The sequence below is a fragment of the Giraffa tippelskirchi genome, chromosome 13 (assembly GCF_054371585.1).
Source record: "Giraffa tippelskirchi isolate mGirTip1 chromosome 13, T2T-mGirTip1v1.2.pri, whole genome shotgun sequence".
Classification (NCBI taxonomy): Eukaryota; Metazoa; Chordata; class Mammalia; order Artiodactyla; family Giraffidae; genus Giraffa; species Giraffa tippelskirchi.
The window spans coordinates 95,297,998-95,317,388 of record NC_137287.1 but is presented as its reverse complement, the minus strand read 5'-3'; the positions used below and the strand labels follow the sequence as shown (position 1 = coordinate 95,317,388).

The 19,391-nt window shown below is 47.5% G+C and overlaps 1 protein-coding gene and 1 long non-coding RNA gene across 4 annotated transcripts in view; one reads left to right on the top strand and one right to left on the bottom strand.

Annotated features, from left to right (window-relative positions):
• The window catches only part of STK35 (serine/threonine kinase 35), a 43,004-nt gene that overhangs the window by 10,627 nt on the left and 12,986 nt on the right, over nt 1–19,391 (top strand). For 2 of the 3 annotated variants that reach the window (XM_081560947.1, XM_081560948.1), the window contains one exon: nt 2,753–3,502. In XM_081560947.1, the coding sequence (XP_081417073.1) occupies nt 2,753–3,465 (713 nt within the window). In that variant the 3' untranslated portion in view covers nt 3,466–3,502. Of the gene's footprint in view, nt 1–2,752; nt 3,651–19,391 lie in introns of those variants that run through there. The other variant, XM_081560946.1, reaches the window with a different exon arrangement.
• Nucleotides 7,999–18,712, bottom strand: LOC145533476 (uncharacterized). The gene is made up of 4 exons (XR_014074108.1): nt 18,541–18,712; nt 14,355–14,572; nt 13,949–14,179; nt 7,999–9,791 (listed from the first exon to the last, which is right to left on the bottom strand). It is a non-coding gene; the product is annotated as an uncharacterized LOC145533476 (long non-coding RNA).

The following is a 19,391-nucleotide window of genomic DNA, read 5'->3' as shown; positions in this document are numbered from 1 at the left end:
GCTCGATCTCAAAGTCACCCAGTAAACCAGGGAGCAGAATTGGGGTCTAAACCTGGACCTGACTTCCGGCCCTCTATTACTCTTCTGCTGCTGGCTTCTCGACAGAAATGCACCCAGTGGGTCCAGTGCCCTCCCTCCATCTTGCTGTGATGTGAGGTCACTGAAAAGAGGCCCAGGGAGGCAAGCTGCCTGAAGGAAAGGACCAGAATTCTGACATGCCTCTCCTATTTTTTGTGGGCAGCTGGGATTCCTGCATGAAAACACATGCTGCAGTTTCTCATAAAATAAGCCCAAGGCCCTTGCCTGTGCAGAGAAGTGCTTTTTGTCCCTGGGACAAGTCGCTGTGTCCCTCCACTTTCCATTCCGTCACACTCCCTGATGATGTGTCTGCTTCCTGTCCAGCACTGTCATCTTAACAGACAGCCTCCTCCTTAGGTGTCTCCTGACCTTAGCTCATTCTCCAGAACAAGTCCCTCAGTCTTGGGTGTCTCTACCTACCCACTCACTGACTGAGGGCACTTTTTCACCGTTTTTTTTTCTTTGCCTGGATTCTCATAACCTGAACTTAACAGTTATGTAGTCATTTTTGCAGAGTTGTTTTCTTTTTACTCCAGTTGCCATAGTACCAACTTTGTATATAAAATAATCATCCCCACCCTCTGTTACCCCACCAGAAGTCTCTGTTTTCTGATGTGGCCTTTGCAGAAGGAATCGTATGGTTTTTTAATAGTTTCCTTTCTGGCTCTACCATCAGCAAACATTTTGTGGTCTCCTTTTTATGGATCTTTACTCTGGAGTCTAGATTGATCGGGGCTCAGATCATTGCTTTATTTTGCAGTCTTTTTAGATAGAGCCTCAACCCGCTAGAGCTGATGACCTAGAAAGAGGATTAGGAGACGGGACACAACTGGTTTTTTTTTTTTTTTTTTAAAAAATCCATCTGCCCTAAACTGGTTCTACCTGTATTGCTTTTGGTTGTGAGGAATATAAACAAATTATATAATTACAGGGGCAATGTGGTCTGTCAGATGATGGTCATAAACCTGAAGCTTTTGCCTTGTCCATCTAGTCATCTTCTTGCATCAACCTAGAACTCCCAAACCACTGGCTTTTTGTAGACTGTGTGCATTGGTGATTTGGGGGCTTAGTGGGGTCTCATCTGAATCACCTGTTCTCCTTGTAATAAAGTAAATGGTAAAAGGAACCTTCTGGCAGAGACTGTGTGACGGGGTCCAGCCTTCATTTTTGGTAGAATGAAGACACCGTGTGAGGAGTCAGAGGACTTGTCATGAAAGATCCGTGTGACCACCCAGGGCAGGCCCAGCCTCCTCATCAACAGGATGAGACACCTGCCTACTTAGGCTCAAGCTCTTTGGGCTCTTGCAGTCATCAGATAGCTTCTTGCTAAGGTTTCAGTGAACTGTTACTGCTTTATAAAGGATATTGGGATTTGTTTGGATGTCAGTTACCAGCTTTCCTGGAGTTTCTGTGCTTCAAAAGGAAAGACTTTGTGGAGAAGGCAGAGCTAGAGTTTCAAGCCCACACAACTTGATTATATCTTACACCCACTTCAGACTTCCTATTTACACCTCTCTGGTCCTTTTGTTCCTGGGCTTCATTATCCATCCCATCTCAGCCTAGAGTTTCCATCTGGCTGTTCCCTGCTGATTTACTGCCTATCTCTTAGGGTCACTCAAGTCCTGCCCCTTTGGACCTTTTTATATCTGGTGACTCCTGCCCACTCTTCTTCATTGTTCATAAAACTTGACCTTGATGCCAGTGCACAACTGAGGATGCTTGCTGTTTTAAAGATCTGTTCTCTTCTTCAAGCTGAACTTCATAGAGATGGGCCTATCATGTATCTAACTGGTGCTCGGCGTGTGGGGGGCTACCAGAACACACTGAGTGGAAAGATGTCTGAAATAAAATTGTAGTGCCATTCTAGATGCGTTGATGACGAGGATCCTGTACAAAGCAGGGAGGGATGGAGGGAAGGTCTTTGGCCTCACATGGGGTGACGGACATTTGACGGTCTTCTCATGTGTTTTCACTCGCCGCAGCAGCAGCCCTGGGAAGTATGCTACCTGTTTCAGTTTAGTTCAGTCGCTCAGTCATGTCCGACTCTATGCGACCCCACGAACCGCAGCACGCCAGGCCTCGCTGTCCATCACCAACTCCCGGAGTCCACCGAAACCCATGTCCATTGAGTCAGGGATGCCATCCAACCATCTCATCCTCTGTCGTCCCCTTCTCCTCCTTCCCTCAGTCTTTCCCAGCTACCTGTTTGGACACAGTATAATGAAACACAGTGGCTCTGCAGTTGTAGATTTGAGTCTGTGAACTCTTAAGTCTCCATGAGCCTTGGGTTCATTTCATTAGATGGGGCTATTTTTTTCCTCTGATGGTGCTGGTAAAGATTAAATTGAATGTCAGGTGCCTGTATTGGTACTCTGTCTCACACATGGCCATTGACAGGTAAAGAAGCAGAAGCGGAAGCTGGGCGGGGTGAACTCCTCCTGGCTAATCAGCAGTAAGCCAGGGTTCCCTTCTCACGTTATCCCTTGACTGCCCTGTGTGAGTAGAGTTGGGTCTTCTTGTGTGGTTAGCTCCATGCCAGTTTCGCTGGTCCTCTTGGACCAGAGCAGTTGTCAGCACTGCCATTCCTCCTCTCATGTGCCACATCTCTGTAGTCTGTAAGTGCTGTGACTGCGTCCATCTCACTCAGGCTCTTTCTGGTCTTCCCTTGATTTAGGAGAAAGGATCCTGGGTTATGCTGAGGAACCCTGCTATCTCTGGTTTGTCATGGAGTTCTGTGAAGGTGGAGACCTGAATCAGTATGTCCTATCCCGGAGGCCGGACCCAGCCACCAACAAGAGCTTCATGCTGCAGCTCACAAGCGCCATTGCCTTCCTGCACAAAAACCACATCGTGCACAGGGACCTAAAGCCAGACAACATCCTCATCACAGAGCGGTCTGGCACCCCCATCCTCAAGGTGGCAGACTTTGGACTAAGCAAGGTCTGTGCTGGTCTGGCCCCCCGAGGTAAAGAGGGCAATCCAGACAACAAAAATGTGAATGTGAATAAATACTGGCTGTCCTCAGCCTGTGGCTCAGACTTCTACATGGCCCCTGAAGTCTGGGAGGGACACTACACAGCCAAGGCTGACATCTTTGCCCTGGGCATTATCATCTGGGCAATGATAGAAAGAATCACTTTCATTGACTCTGAGACCAAGAAGGAGCTCCTGGGGACCTATATCAAACAGGGGACTGAGATCGTCCCTGTTGGTGAGGCGCTGCTAGAAAACCCAAAGATGGAGTTGCATATCCCCCAGAAACGCAGGACTTCCATGTCTGAGGGGATCAAGCAGCTCTTGAAAGATATGTTAGCTGCTAACCCACAGGACCGGCCTGATGCCTTTGAACTTGAAACCAGAATGGACCAGGTCACATGTGCTGCTTAAAATTCAGGGCAAAGCATCTTGGGTGTTTTTCAGCTAGGTGAGTGTACCTCTTTTTGCTCTGCATGTGCACTTCCTGGACTGCTGGATTCCTCAGACTTGTCCCCAGGGGATGGGAGGGGAGATGGGGAATGGAATTGGAGGGAAATGCAGGGTGGAAGAGAAATAAAGTGCTCATTACCACAGATTCCTCCCAAGTCTCAATGAGGAGGCGTGGGATTATTTGAGTATGAGTTAGAAAGTCTAGAGAAGTTTTGAGTGGACACTGCATTTGAACTGAGTCTCTTTTTAAGATTTTTAGAAACACTTTTTCGCAATAAATGCTTAATGTAGAAAATGTGCAAAAGTACGATTTTTTTCAGAAGAAACACTGTCCCCAATTTGTATCCTTCCTACATACACATCCAATTCTGCGTAGTTTAGATCATGATGTTTTAGGTTTAGTTTCCTGTTCTTCCATTCAGTTGTAAGCTGAACATGTCCCCCATGTCATACTTTGAAAGCATCAGTTCAGTTCAGTCAGTTGTGTCCGACTCTTTGCAACCCCATGGACTGCTTCCCTGTCCATCATCAAATCCTGGAGCTTGCTCAAACTCATGTCCATGTAGTCGGTTATGCCATCCAGCCATCTCATCCTCTTCTGCTGTCACTCTTTCCCAGCGTCAGGGTCTTTCCAATGAGTCAGTTCTTCGTATCAGGTGACCAAAGTATTGGAGCTTCAGCTTCAGCTTCAGTCCTTCCAATGAATATTCAGGACTGCTTTCCTTTAGGATTGACTGGTTTGATATCCTTGCAGTCCAAGGGGCTCTCAAGAGTCTTCTCCAACACCACAATTCAAAAGCATCAGTTCTTCAGCACTCAGCTTTCTTTATAGTCCAACTCTCATATCCATACATGACTACTAGAAAGTAATTGATGTTCCATTATAGGTGCCATAATGTAATTATTCTCCCACTTCAGATAGCAAATGGTTTCTCCATTTTAGATACTATAAACAGTGGGTGAGTGAATTCTTATAGAGAAATCTCTGCCTATTTAACAGATTGGTAGAGGACTTTAATTTGTCAAGTACTGTGCTAGGCTTTGGAAAAATGATGATAAGCAAAATTGGAAACATGCCCCATCCTTGATAGTAGTTGAGGAGGACAGTGACCTGCAAGAGCGTGAATAGAGCTGAGGTAAAAGCATATGAAAGTGTATACCAGGAGCAGCAGTGGTAGTTCAGTTGGATCAGAGTCTGAGATGTGAGCAAAGGAAATAAAGTTAGAAATAAGATGAAATATGGGACCCTGGAATCTGACCTTGACTTGGTAGGCATTTGGTTTGGGAGCCATCTGTAAGCTGGAGCAGAACAGTGCATTAAGAACTTCAGCATGTGCATGCTGATTTGAACTCGAGTTTAGAGGACCAGTTGGACCAATTATTTGATTCATACTAGTAAGAAGATGTTGTTGAACCTAAATGGATAGCACTGAGGGTAGAGAAATGCCTGGATCTTTGGGTCAGAATTAGTAAGGCAGCTGGCCAGTGTGGAAATAATAGATACTGGGAGATTGATACATTTGCTGGCTAGTGTATTGGTCAGATTTGATTTATTTTCCTTAAAGGGAAAATAAAAGGACATTGATCACCTTGAATGCTAGCTATTTTCACATGTACCAATTTGTTTCATCTTTGCAGCCCTGTAAAAGGTTAAGTCGTTTACCCAAGATCCTACTGATTTAAGGATAGGGGCTTCCTTGGTGACTCAATGGTACAGAGCCCATCTGCCAATGAGGAGATGCAGGTTCGAACCCTGGGTCGGGAAGATCCCCTTGGAGAAGGAAATGGCAATCCACTCCAGTATTCCTGCCTGGGAAAGCCCATGGACAGAAGAGCCTGGTGGGTTACAGTCCATGGGGGGGTTGCAAAAAGTGTCAGACACTACTTAGCAACTAAACAGCAACAGCAATATCTCACTCATGCCCCCTCCTCCCCCAGCCCCTTTTTTCTTAGTATCAAGATGGCAAGCTGTCTTCGATTTTGCTGAAGCCTTGAGAGGCGGTGATAGGTAGAAGCCGATCCCTGTGGTCGTGAGCAAGGAGCCTCAGCACCTGGGACACAGAACTCTCCCTTACCTGGGTGGGTTCTTAGTCCCTTCTTTCCCTTTGTCACCCTTACATTTCTGGTTGGAGTTGGTTAATGCTGAGTCAGTGAACTTCTCAAATGAGTCACTCCAGGTTTAATTCTTCCATTCCACAAACATTTATTATCTTCCAGGTGCCAGGCCACTTTGTCCTACTGCTCAGTAAGAGAACAGCATTCTTAAAGCTAGGTTTGGGGTAGTACCATGTTCAAGCCTAAAGAGAGTTGGCCGGACAGTATTTTAATTGTATTTCATGCTGGCAATTCCCATCTCATCTTTTCCGCTTTTAAAAAACCTCTTAAAATTCAAGTTTGCCCTGGGGTACGAAGAAGGTCATTATTGGAAGAGGGACCTGAATTTGGGTTAGGGTTATGGGGTTGTCCTAACTAGTTGAAATTGTGGCTCCCATCTGGACACCCACTCTTGGGATCTGTGCTGTGTTGCAGGGCAAAGTTAAAGCTAAATAGAAGTATTGTTTCAGGTAGGAGAAATAGGTGACCTTGAGAAAAGATCGGGAACACAGTTATGGCCAAGTGTCCCAGACTCTGACAGCTAATGAGGACAGTGGTTGGTCAGTGGTGCCTGTCCTGCTCTGTTCTAGCTGAACAGTTAGAATTTGGGCTGGATCCAGGGCCCAAGTCTTTGTGACCAGGAGCTGAACCTTGTGCCAAAGGTTCAAATCACTTGTGGTATAAATGAGTATCTGGGTGGTTAGAGAATCAGAGGCTTGGGCTGGGAAGATCTGTGGAGTCCAAACTTCCCTCTCTGCCAATCGAGCTTTATATATAGATGGAGAAACTAGTTATATATATTCATTCAACATATTTATTGAGAAACTATTTGCCAGGGACTATTTCAGACACAAAAGATACATTAGTGAACAAAACAAACAAATTCTTGCAACTGTAGAACTTACATTTCCTGGAGAGATGAACAAACATAACTGTTAGCTATGGACTGGCAGGGCAGGGTGGGGGTGGAGGTGGTATAGACCAGGATAAGTGAAATTAGAATGCAGAGAGGTGAGGGATGGGGGTGTACTTCCAAGTGGAAGAGATTGGAGTGGGTCTCCTTAAAGACAGTGACTTTTGATCAAAAGTCAGAAGGAGTTGAGGGAGTAAGGCACTAGGATTTCTGGAGGAAGAAAATCTCAGAGGCAATAACCATTATAACAGCTTGAAGGCTAGACAGAGTAATCAGGGAGGTGAGTATAGGGGAAGAAGCTAGAGGGGTAATTAGGAGTCAACAGAGAGTTCTTGGACTGCAGGGAGATCAAACCAGTTAATCCTAAAGAAATCAACCCTGAATATTCACTGGAAGGATTGATGCTGAAGCTCCAGTTCTTTGGCCACCTAATGTGAAGAGCCGACTCATTAGAAAAGACCCTGATGCTGGAAAAGGTTGAAGGCAAGAAGAGAAGGGGACAACATAGGATGAGATGGTTGGATGGCATCCCTGACTCAATGGACATGAGTTTGAGCAAGCTCCAGGACAGGGAAGCCTGGTTTGTTGCAGTCCATGGGATCACAAAGAGTCAGACACGACGGAGCAACTGAACAACAGAAGAGGCATTGTAGGCCACTGTAAGGATTTTGGCTTTTAATCTTCAGTAAGATGAAAGGTCATTGATGTGTTTTCAGCTGTGTGATATCTGATCTTTTGAAAGGATCACGGTAACTACTGTGCTAAAAGTAAACTGGAGGGGGCAAGTGAGGGAATAAGATGGGAGGTTACTCTGATAACCCAGGTGAGAGATAAAGATGGCTTTGAACAGTGGAGCAGGGGAGATAATGATTGGATTTGGGGTGAATTTTGAAGTCAACCGATAGGATTTCATGTTAGATTGAACATAAGATGTGAGAGAAAGGAATTAAGGATGACTCCAACTTCTTGGCTTTGTAAACCATTGGAAGGATAGAGAGGATCAAATGAGATGGGGAAGAACAGGTTTGGCTGGAGGAATTCAGGTCTTGGTCATCTGAAAGTTTGGAATGCCTGTTCAGAATCCAAGTACAGAAGTTGAGTAGGCAGGTGGAGGAGTCTGAAGTTCAGGGGAGAGAATGGTCTAGAAGTACAAATATGGCAGTGGCCAAGGATGTTTTAAATGTTTCTTTCAAATGAATAGTTACATGCTATCCTACATAATTTATGAAAAACAACTTTCCAAAAACATTTAGTGAGTTGTTCAGTTGCCAAATTCTGTCCGACTTTGGTGACCCCGTGGACTGTAGCCCACCAGGCTCCTCTGTTCATGGGATTTCCCAGGCAAGAATACTGGAGTGCGTTGCCATTTCTTTCTTCAGAGGATCTTCCCAACCCAGGGATCGAACCTGCATCTCCTACATTGCAAGTGGATTCTTTATCGCTGAGCCACTGGGGAAAGCCCATGTTTAGTCAGTAGGGTGGCATTGTTTTATATTTTTTCAAATCAACATCTGCTTTGGTAGTCAGCTGAATTCTCATTTGCTTCTGCTGTGTGCTACATCACTCATGTAACTTCTGGAAAACTTCACCATACACTTATAAGAGAGTGAAAGTGAAAAAGACAGATAACTGAAAAGTTTGGCTTGTACTGTCAAGCAGCAGACCATATTTTGATGCCTCTTCCTGTTACCATGATGGGGAGCTGAGAAATAGGAGAGACCTAGAAGGAATTATTCAAAGTCCCAAGTGAATGGACAGAACTTGTGTGACCTGATTCCTGACCAGCTTTCTTACCAAAGCTGTGGTCATGAATCACATTCTAGCTACATAAAGGAAACCCAGTTGTCCCCAGTATCAGCATGATGAAAGAATGCCTCAGCAATCTGTAGATTTCAGAGTAATGTTTAAATTGGGGCTAAATGGTTTTAGTATTGTGCAAACTTTGAATGCAAATGCACTTTGGGTTGGAAACAATGGGATTCCTCTTAAAGGAGTGTCGCTTCCTGGACTGTCTAGAATTGAGTCCCATCTGTGCTTTTTAGGTTGTGTGACCTCAAGCAAGTTATTTTACCTCTCTGGGTCTTATCGTCTGTGAAATGGAGTAGATTATATTTATCTGACTGAGGCTGTTGGGGAGAATTGCAAGAGTCTGTGAAAGTGCCTTGTATAAACTGTCTAAATGAAACACTAAACGGTAGAGTTTTAGACACACACTTGGGCTTGAGGTGGAAGCATTGTCTTGTCTCTGAAGACGGTGGTCTTTAGTTGCCTTGCTTCTGAAGATTACCAAATAAATAGCTTTCTTTCTTGAAGCAAAGCTATAGTCAAGGCAACTCGGTCCAATAGCTTGTTCCAGAAAAATGTATCTATTTTTTTAAAGGTTATTCAATGATGGGTCCTACTACTCCCTTATTTGTCACTTTTTGAAGATATTTAATAATTCCTAATGGCCCCTTACCAGCCAGCCAAAAGCCTTACCCAAAGCAGGAAGCCAGCCAAACTAATGTTCCAGGTGCCACTGCCCACATGTTACCAGGGAGGGTGTTGAGGGATAAGGGACTCTGCATTCACGGCCAAGTTTGCTATCTGATACACAGACCTCAGTTACTAGGGCCTTTTGAAGCCAGGGCCTTGAATGACGTTATGTGGAGTGGGCAGTTCAGGCCTGCAGAAGAAACTCAGATGTTGGTAGATCTGAGGGGTCATAGAAAATGTTCTTTGTACCATATGCTATCTTGGTGGCTGCTCCACATCAGAAAGAAATTGAGCCTAATTTCTTGAAGTAATATGTGCGTGTGCTAAGTCTCTTCAGTCATGTCCTACTCTTTGTAACCCCATGGACTGTAGTCCGCCAGGCTCCTCTGTCCATGGGGTTCTCCAGGCAAGAATAGTGGGATGGATTGCCCATTTCCTGCTCTAGGGGATCTTCCCCACTCGGGGATCGAACCTGGGTCTCTGACATCTCGGGCATTGGCAGGCGGGTTCTTTACTACTAGTGCCACCTGGGAAGAGTAGTGTTGAAATAATAAATGATATATTTTTCACTGGCCTGAAGTCCTAAGATGCAGCTCTGGGCTAACATGCTGGGTATCTGGTTGGCCGCTTGACCTGGGCTTCAGGTTTCATTTCTGTTTTATGAATTTGAGTTTTTTTTAACACGGCACTCTAGTTGAACCCCTTCGCTGGAGACTCAGAAGCTTTTCCCGCTTATCTCACAGGCAGCAGCACGTGCTTACACTGAAGCTGTAGAAATCCATTCAGCTTATTTGCTTCCTTTTGGCTGGAATTAAACCCAAATTGTGTCACCTTATAGGTATCAAGTTTATCAAAAATAAGACTAAAAACTTTAAAATGGGGGGGCGGTATTTAGTGTTGTTTGTTTTAAATGACAAAGTCTTCAAAACAGAGTTCTAAGGTAGGAGTGGGGCTGTAAGTTTTTAAAAGATTTTAAGTGAGTGATTGAGAACCCAAGACTAGATTAGTGTCCAGACTGCACCCGAGAGCGACTTCCTGACCCAGCCATCAGAACTAACCCAGGGATTGACAGGCCTTTCTCTCACAGGACTGCCCTCGCTGTGGGAAGGGGCAGGAGGAGACCATGGACGACACTTAGCTTCTGGGGGTGTGAGACCTCCACTCAGAGCGTCGCTTCCTGAGTCTAGAAGGCCCAGGCTCTGATGGAGGGTAACAGTGCTAAAGATGATGATAATTAATGACCATCCCTGGGCTGGATGCTTTATGACCATTATTTCATCTACTTCTTTTCAAGTAACTTCCTGAAGCCCACAGAGCTTGTAAGGGTCAAAGCCTAGATTTGAACCTAGGTCTAAATCCATAGCTTTAGCCAATGTGTATTGCCTCATGGAATTGTGTATAAATCTCAGATGTTTTCAAAATTCAACAAACTGAGCATCCTGTAGATTGCACTTCTGCCTCCCTAGCACCACACATTCTGAGATGAGTAACCTGGTCCTGAGGTGCCTGGCACTTAGTCAGTTTCCAGTTGGGAGTTGGTTTCTTCCACTCTGAGAAAGTTCGGAGTGTGCTGGTAAACAACGAGGCAGCTCAGAGGACAGTGAGCAAGGAAGGCTTCTTGGAGTCCGTGCGACCACTGAAGAGACCACAGTCAGAAGTTTGATTCTCATACTCCAGAGCCTCATCCCTTTTAGTGTCTGGGAGAATCTTGAACAGCCCAGAGAGAAGATGGGAGGAATAGAAGAGGAAAGTGCCAGTCTCACCCTGAAGTAGATGATTAGGTCCTTGGAAAGAATAGAAGTTTTAGTTAAAGTAGAGAGATGGAGGCAGGGGTATGTAGACAGTGACTGTTAATCTTAGATCCAAGCAGTACTGGAACTGCTGAGCCTCTTTTGAGTCCCTATCTATCAATGGGGGCTCCAGCCTTGTTCCTCCCTGTCTCACTAGACTTGACAGAGCTGTGAGAGCAGAGGGGTGTGGGTTTGCTTCTCTTTTCCCCGGGAACGTAAAGCTCAGTGTTCACTGAAGACCCGGCAGCTCCAGGTACCACCAGTATGCAGTGTGCAGGCTGTCCCTTGCTTCTGGGTCTACTGGTGTTTCCTGGGAGTTTCAGTTGGGGAAGGCTGGTAGTAGTAAGGCCAGGCTGCTCCCTGGGTGCCAGCTTTTGCCCCCGCTGTTGCCATCTCTGTCTGTTGCTCCTGCTGTATCAACATGAGGAAGCTGAGCTGTCTGTTATATAACGGGATTGGTTGCCCCCAAGGATAATCTGTCCCTTGAAGCTCTGCAGGACATCAAAGCATCCATGAGGGGACAGGCCTGCCCCAGGGCTGTTGTTGCTCACATTCTCCTCCTCCCTGGCATCCTTGGCTCCTCCTAAGCTAGGCAGCATCCCTTTGGGCAAATCAAAATAGCTCTTATAATCCTCTAGCTGTGAGCCAAGCTCCTGATGGTTGAGGTGCTTTCAACTCCCATTTCCTCTTACCCCAGGGACACAAATACTCCCCCAGCAGTAGCAGCTCCTGGTTATAAAAACCTGTTTTTCAGGGGCCCTCTGACTTGTGCGGGGCAGAGGCCGCATCCTTTTATCTCCAGCCCTGAATTAAGCACTTTACATACAGTATCTTATTTATCACATCATCTGGGCAACTGTTCCCTGCCATCATTCTGCAGATGAGGAAGCTGAGAATTCACTACAGTTCTGAGAGTCAGGATTTGAAACCAGGTGCCTGACTGGAAATTCCACTGTTCCTTCCTGCCTCCTAGAGCCTCTTTAAAAGCAGCTTTAGTGTGTTTATATTTTGAGGCAGATGCTGGGTCCCCCTCCTGCCAGCTCTACACGAGAGGCCCCCAGGTGTTATGTCAGTGCTGCCCGTGGGCATCCTTCATAGTCTCACGGTCTTGGCACAGCACACTGCAGCAGGGCCACCTTCTCCTTCAGGTGCGATTACCTGCCTGTTGCTTCCCCTGACGTCACACTGACACAGCCTCAAACATGGGCAGGCGAGGCAAGACTGCGATGGTGAGGCGCCCATATAACCAGGGGCCAGGCAACGGTAGGCGGAAGCCACACAAGCAGGCAGGAAAGCAGGGGACCCAAAGCGCGCCCCGGGTGGGAGCAGCAGGAAAGCTCTGGAACCGCTGGGCTGCTGACAGGACAGTCTCCACACCAGGACGAGGAAAGGCTCTAATGTGACTCACAGGCACCCTGTTGTCTCTGATCCCTGGGGCCTGGAAGAAGCCCATTCTAAGTGAGCTTAGCTAAAGGTTGATGAAAGGATCTAAAGCAAAATGGCAGGGGTTGCATCTTCCAGCTTATTTACTGACCAGAGCGGAGGGCTTTCATGATTTCATCCCTGTTGGTGATACAGCTGTCTGCAGCCCTGTGTTGAGTGATTCTGAGGCCAAGTGAGAATCAAGGTTGGTGAGCAAGAGCCCTCCTCTTATGGCAGACACTTGCCTAGCAGTGGTCTTGATAGCATAGACCCCACTGTGGTCCTCTAAGACTCCCAAGTTAGCCACGGACTTGAGACAACACTTAATTGTAGTAGGCGTGGCTGGGGAGAAATACAGGAAGCTCGCAGAGAGCAGCGGGAAAGCTTGCTGGAGAAGGTGGTGCTTTAGGCTGGTTCTTGAAGGTAGGTTTAGGGGCACCTTGTAAGCCGGGTGGTAAGTGAGGCGATCACATCTCAGGGTGTGTCTGAAACTTGCCCTGGCACACGGTGGCCTTGTTGAGTATAGGAATTTGGCTGGTGAGGGGAGAGAGGACTGTTGTAGTGAAATCCCCAACTGGAGGGGCATTTGAGACCAGGGCCTGGAGGGAATGCCCAAGGTCTGTATTAATAAACTTGGGCAGCAGCATATAAGCTCTCAGCCCCTCTTTTCATTTCCGCTAGTGAGTCTTCTGTGATTTTACAGAATCAAAGGAAATGGAGACCTCCAGCATTTCTAGGATTCAGAGGCATGGCAGGCCTTAAAACTGCCAGCTGAGTTTAAAACAAATCAATACCATAAAATAGTGCAATGAATTTCCCAACTTTAAAGGAATTTCGCTTTCAGTTAGAGGTGCCAGGGGAAAGCTATAACTCAGCCTGCATCGTACACAGGTCAGAATTCTGTATTTTGTTTCTTTGTAAAAGAAAGTGATGTCTGGGGACTCAGGAGGAATGGATTAGAGCCACCCAGGCACACCTTAGGGCATAATGAGGAAGATGAAAATGCTTCTATTTTCCCAGACTGCACAAAGGAGCCAGATGTGGGGCCTGGGCAGGTAATCTTATAAATGGTAGATAACCTTGGCTTTTTGTCATTCTGAGGCCTGGCCCTGGAGAAGTAGTGGAAAGCAGGCAGGGTATGGTATATCATGTTGGATTTTGGTATTAACCTTCTGTTCCAATGGAAGAGTCACAGATAATGTGAGACAGTTGACTCATTCTGTGTTTATTTCCATCCTTTTGCAAAAAGGAAGCTCTTAAATATCGTGTATACCACTCTTCTGTGTTTTTTCCTTTCTGCTTTTTTCAGACATGTCTAAGACATGTCCTCCCGGAGAGTTCCAGTCTAGGGCAGAGCTAAGGCATGGACAGAAAGAGGGGAGGGCTGTCGGATCTTGGCAGAATGCATGGCCTTTCCAGCCCAGCCCAGCCTTGTACCAGACGTAAGGAGAGCTGGAAGTCACAACCAAAGACTCATTTGTTGTTAGTAACCAGATTGCAGGCTTGGATGTGATGAATGTTTGGATGGAATCGTTGGTTTGCATGGGACAGCAGAAATGAGTGTGAATATACCACACCCAAGACCAAACAACAGGGTGACTTTTACCTTCCCCCCACAAAAAAAAAAAAAAAGAATTGCTTGGGAGTTTAGGCCAGTTGCCTAACCTGAAATCCAGATGTCACCACTGATGTGATCCAGAGATCATCCTCCCTCCCCCCACCCTGAGCATCTCGGGGCATGGGCACCTACCAGGTGTATCACCGAGAGCCTTCGGAAGCACGTCACTCCAGCCCAGTGTTTTGGAAGTCCTATAGCAGGAGGGCAGCAGTCCCCAGAACTCCCGTTTCCCACCTACTCTTAGAATTTCACTGAGATGAAATGAAATGCCGTTACAGTAGTAACAGCATAGGCAGACCCAGGTGTGTCTTCAGAATCCACAGCCTCATTCTGCACGGCCTGGGTAGAGTTCAGTGGAAGGAACTGAGAGTGTTGGGGGTAAGAAGTTTTCTACTTAACAGATCCAGAATCTATCCTGTGACACCTCCCTGCTCCTTCTCCCCACCCCCCGCCACAGCCCTTCAGGAAGCTTAGATCGAGGCCTGAGAACTAGGAGGGGCTGCCGGGGTCTAATCCGGGCTCCGTCTAATATACTTACCTAGCGTGGGGCTTTGGACAGGTCACACACAGTGGGTCCTGGATGCCTCATCCAGAAAACTGGTAGTATGAAAGGACCACTGGATCCAGCCCTCTTTCCCCTCCTGGCATGTTCAGAGTTCTGCAGTGGGTGCGGTTCTAGGACTGGGGACTCCAGATTCTTGCATAGTTTCTTCCTTGTGCGTTTGTCTTGAGACTGAGGTGAGGCCCTGTGGCCTTCTGTCAGAGAGGGGGAAGGAAAGCAATTGAACTTCTCCTCAGTCTTCCCAGACCCTGGGAAAATGGGCTTCTACGCCATAGTAACAGTGACCAAGAGTCCTTCAGGGGAATAACAGATCCTGTGAGGCCACTGTGGGACAGGAGGTCACTCTTAGAAGAGGAAGGGGAAGTTGAGGGCCAGCAGGCACAGGAAAGGGAGAAGTGATGGGATTGGAGACGGGCTTCTGTCTCTTGAGTGGAATCTTAGACATAGCTTTGAACTAGACTAGGAAACTTCACTTACTTGTTCCACAGGCATGTATTAAGCAACTGCTGTGTGCCTGGCATGGGCTGTGGAGATCAAAATTTCTCCTGGCCTCAGTCCATCTAAACCTTAGACATCCGAGTCTGGGAGTCCTCACTTACAAAGTGAGGTTGCCAGCACTTGCCCATAGGTTTTTCAGGAGGAGTAAATTGAAAAATTCCTGTAAAACTAGCCTAGGGGTGCTGGGCATGCAGTAGGTACTCCACAGCTGTTGAATCCTACTGTTCTTTCATACCAGCTCTTGGCATGCATAATGCAGTAACAGAGAAGTATCTCAGAATGTGTGCAGGTTCTTGTCCCCCTCTCCGCCCCCTGCCAAAAAAAACACTGAAAATGAAACACCTTCTTGGGCTCAAGGTGACCTCCATAGACCCAGGGCCACTTTCACAGCCTTTATCTGATGGCTGAGTCTTGCTGTATTGTGTTCTTCCTCTTTGTAATCAGCTTCTGATTAGTTGACTGATGGGTCTAGCTCTTCTGGGTCTTTATTTGCATTTTCACTCTGCTGTAATTATGTTTCAAGAACACGGCATTTTGTTTTTGTATTTACTTTTGCTTTTTAGAGCTGAGAACTTGTGCAGTGTCCCGTCACATGGGTAGGCTGGTTGTTCTGACAAAGAGCATCTTTCTAGCTCTGGCATCACTTTTTTTCTTTTTTTAATAGTTACACATCGGAATCATGATTGTTGGCTATGGAATTGATTTGAGAGCCACCCAATTTGTAAATTGGGAAATACTTTGTACTGGGGCTTAAGAAAAGGAATACTGAGGACGGAGGTGAAGAGAGGTCTGGAGTCTGTTGCCTTCAGGTTTCTAAGTGCAGATACCAGAAGCAGAGGGGTGGCCCTTCCCTTAAGTTCAGCCCTTTGGCTGCCCTGTCACACCTTGGTTTGAACTCTGTATAGCCCTTGGGGTGGAGAATGGCCCCACCTGCCTTCCACAGATCTCCTTTCTGGAACCCAAGAGAGCCTGAGTCCTTTTTAGCACTTGTTTAGCAAATGCTTAAGAAGAGCTTTTGCAGCTTACTGGTGGTCTTATATGCACTGTGTTTGTTTCTGTATAGCATCAGGTCTGCTGCAGCCTGGAGCCTTTATCATCTATCAGGCGTGGTGGGGGAGGTGCCAGGGAGCGCCTTCTCTCACCTAAACTTAGCACAGGCTGTTTGCCAGATTCATCCCCTCCCCATTTACTGTCTTGTTAAATCCTCACATGGGTGGCTTCCTAGGTACTGTGTCCACCCTACTCCACAGGGCACTTGACTAGTGCCTGCCAGCTCCAGGCTACAGCTCAGGCATCCATGCCCTTTTCCATCGGGCTTCCAAAGATGTGGCAACACAGTGGTGTCTCAGTGTTCCCAGGAACTCAGAGGACCATGTGCTGGCTTTTTGTTGAGGAAGTAGTGGCAACGGTAGGATGTGTGACTTCAGATGGCCCTTGGAGAAAGGAGAGCAGACAAGGTCTTCTGAGCAGGAGTGTGAGCAAAGACAGAACACTGGGGGTCTGTGGGAGGAGCAGATCTTTGGGTTGGTCCACGCAGAGGCTCAAGTTGAAGAGGAAAGTAACGCCAGTTTGCCAAGAGCCTTGAGTGTTGGTCTAAGGAGAGTGAACTTCATCCTGCAGAAAAGGTGGCAGTGGTGTGCAGCGCTCGGGTTTTGACAGATGAGTCTGTCGCAGAGATAGAGAGGGAGATGGGATGCTGCACCCAAAAGTGCCTGTCTTCAGAAAGTACAAGACCTGCCTTGTGAGTAGAGACCCTGTGCTCCCGTTTTTGCTTTTGAATCTGATATGCTGATACACCTAGGTTTGAATCACAGCTCTGCCTCTTATCAGTGGAGTGCTTTGGGCAAGTCACCTAACTTCTCTGGGCCCCTATTTCCTTATCCATTAAATGATGTCCGTTTAACACTGATGTTTACTGTATACTGTTGGGAGGACTAAATGCACAAGAAACAAAGTGCCCAGTGCAGTTCCTCGCTCACAGCAGGAGTTCAGTAAGTGGTGGCTGCCTCTGTATAGTTCCTCATTCTGTTTGTTTTTGCCAAATCTCTTAGACTAATCATTCGTTTTTGCTTCATTTCTCACTAACAATTTGCAGTGCCCTTCTTTTCCCTAAGAGAGTGCCAAGCCTTTAGCAAGTGCCCCTTGTGAGTTCCCCTCGACACACTGGGCTTCAGACTTCTTGCTGTAACCAGAGTCCATATGGTCTCCTTTGGCCCAGACCACTCTGGGTGTGACCTTGTTTGAGCTGTGCTGTTCACAACCACAAATTGTTCCATCTCCATATGATGGAGCCTCCTCTCCCCTTTAGCTCTGACAGCTCCTTAGACATCTTCCTCCTGGCTAAGGGCCCAAGAGGCGAGGAGAACTCTCCCGGGAGCCCACCCTCTCCCCTGAGCCCTTTCTCTGCTAATCACAGCAGCCACAGCTGAACCCCAGTCTCTTTAGGGGCCAATTGAGGCTGTCGGCAGCTTTCATTTCATCCTCACACTTATTTAATAAGTTGAGGGGAGCAGAATTAGGGTATCTCCCTAACTGACTGCCAATTACCAGGGCTGTTTCTGGAGACAAAAAGTTCCCCCTTAGTTTGTCTTGAATGAGTTCCACCTGGACCTGTTCATCACCTGAGCTGGTTTAGGGAAATCCCCAACCCCCAGACCCTGACAGCCCAGTGACTTCTCCAGGCCAAAAAGACTGTGTTTAATTGGATCTGTGTCCTCAGACCCAGGTGGGTGACTCAGCACACAGATCCCCAGAGACCTCCAAACCGAAGAATCTTAGGTCTTGCCCCATGGTTCTTCTTTTCGTGCATTTGGCAAACTTTTAAATACTAGCAGCATGCTTCAGGGAATGAGAAAGGTTTAAGACAGTATTGTGGAGAAGGAAATGGCAACCCACTCCAGTACTCTTGCCTAGAGAATCCCAGGGATGGGGGAGCCTGGTGGGCGGCCATCTCTGGGGGTCACACAGAGTTGGACACGACTGAAGCAACTTAGCAGCAGCAGCAGCAAGACAGTATTGAGCAGGTCAGCAGTGGTCACACCACAGACACTGCTGTAATATGACCGAGTCTCCTTTATCTAGGAGCTTCATAGGAACCTTGTGCTGCAGTTGCATGGTACTCGTGGCTGCCCTGACTGAATTTGGGACGTTCTTGAGATAAAGATCCCTTGTGTTTGCTTCCATACACCATCTTGGCTTTAAGCTCTGCTCACTCCCTGTCTCCCTGTAGCTGTGCCCTGCTGTATACTGGGCCTGCCACTTGCTGCCATGAGAGCATGGACCCTTGTTGTGCTGCATGGGGCACAGCTTGGGCTCAGCTGACATGCGTAGAGCCCACCTCTTCTTAGTGACATTTGTCCACTTTAAGGGCATCTTGGGTTCCACTTGAAAGCCTGTAGGAGACGGGCCTCACCATCCCACTGCTCTGTGCGGAAGGGCCCCGGTGCAGAAGCTGGAGTCAGCCCCCCACCCTGACCCCCAGCGCACAGTGCCTAGTCCTCCTTTGCCTGAGACGCCCCCATGCTGCCTTCTAGCTGGAGGGTTTCCTCAATGGAGATGGAGCCTACAAAGCTCATCTTGGTTCTCAGTACTCTTTGGGTCCTGGACTCCTCAGACTCTGAATGTTGAGGATATTTCCCCAGAAAAATTCATGTGACTCACATACATTGAGATGTGTCCTGTGCCTTCAGGAGGGTTTCTGCCCATCCTTGAGGTTAGAAGGACCCCTAGTTCCAAGCCCCTCGGCACATGGAGAAAGAAACTGGGTCCCGAGAGAAGAGTAGGGGGAGCTTGATGAGACTGGGAGCCAGGTTCCCCGCCTGTACTCTTTGCCACCAGGCGGGTCAGTGTCTCAATAGACTGCCACATGGGGGTCCACTCCTGTGGTTGTGTTTGTGCTGTCACAGCCTAGGTGACAGTCTGCCTTTCAGAGACTCACGCGGCACTTGCGCTGGATGTGCATCAGTAGGTGAGGAGGATGTGAAAATGGGAGGGGTGGTTTCTTAGGCCAAGTGAAGACCTCTGGCTGCACAGGGGCTGCTGCTTAGTTCCTCACGGGGCTGCCCTGTCCTGCCGCCTGTTTCCACAGTCCATGTCCTCCCAGTGTGGAGAATGGGAGGTGCTAGGTATGAACCCACTGCCTCTTGAGCCGCTTATCAGCTAAGGGGATATTTTTTGGCAAATGGCTGGGCCTGGAAGAAGGCTACGGGGGGACTTTAAGATCTGGGAGGTCTGCAGAGTTGAGGCCAAATCCAAGTCTTCCAGTCCTCATTAACCTTTTACCATGACCGACTTAGACTGGGGACATTCTCTGAAGCCAGGCTGCTACAGCTAGCCACAGCCAGGTTTCAAGCTCCCTCTCAGTTGAAGCAGACTGTTTGCAGACCGCGGGCTGTCTTCTTCCCCATGAGGGCCGGCGTTCTGTGAGGAAGTCAGTAAGAGGGGTAGTCGTGGAGGAGCCTCCTGGTTCTGTTACTGATAGGCTGTTGTGTCAGGAAAACCCTTCCTCCCCATGTG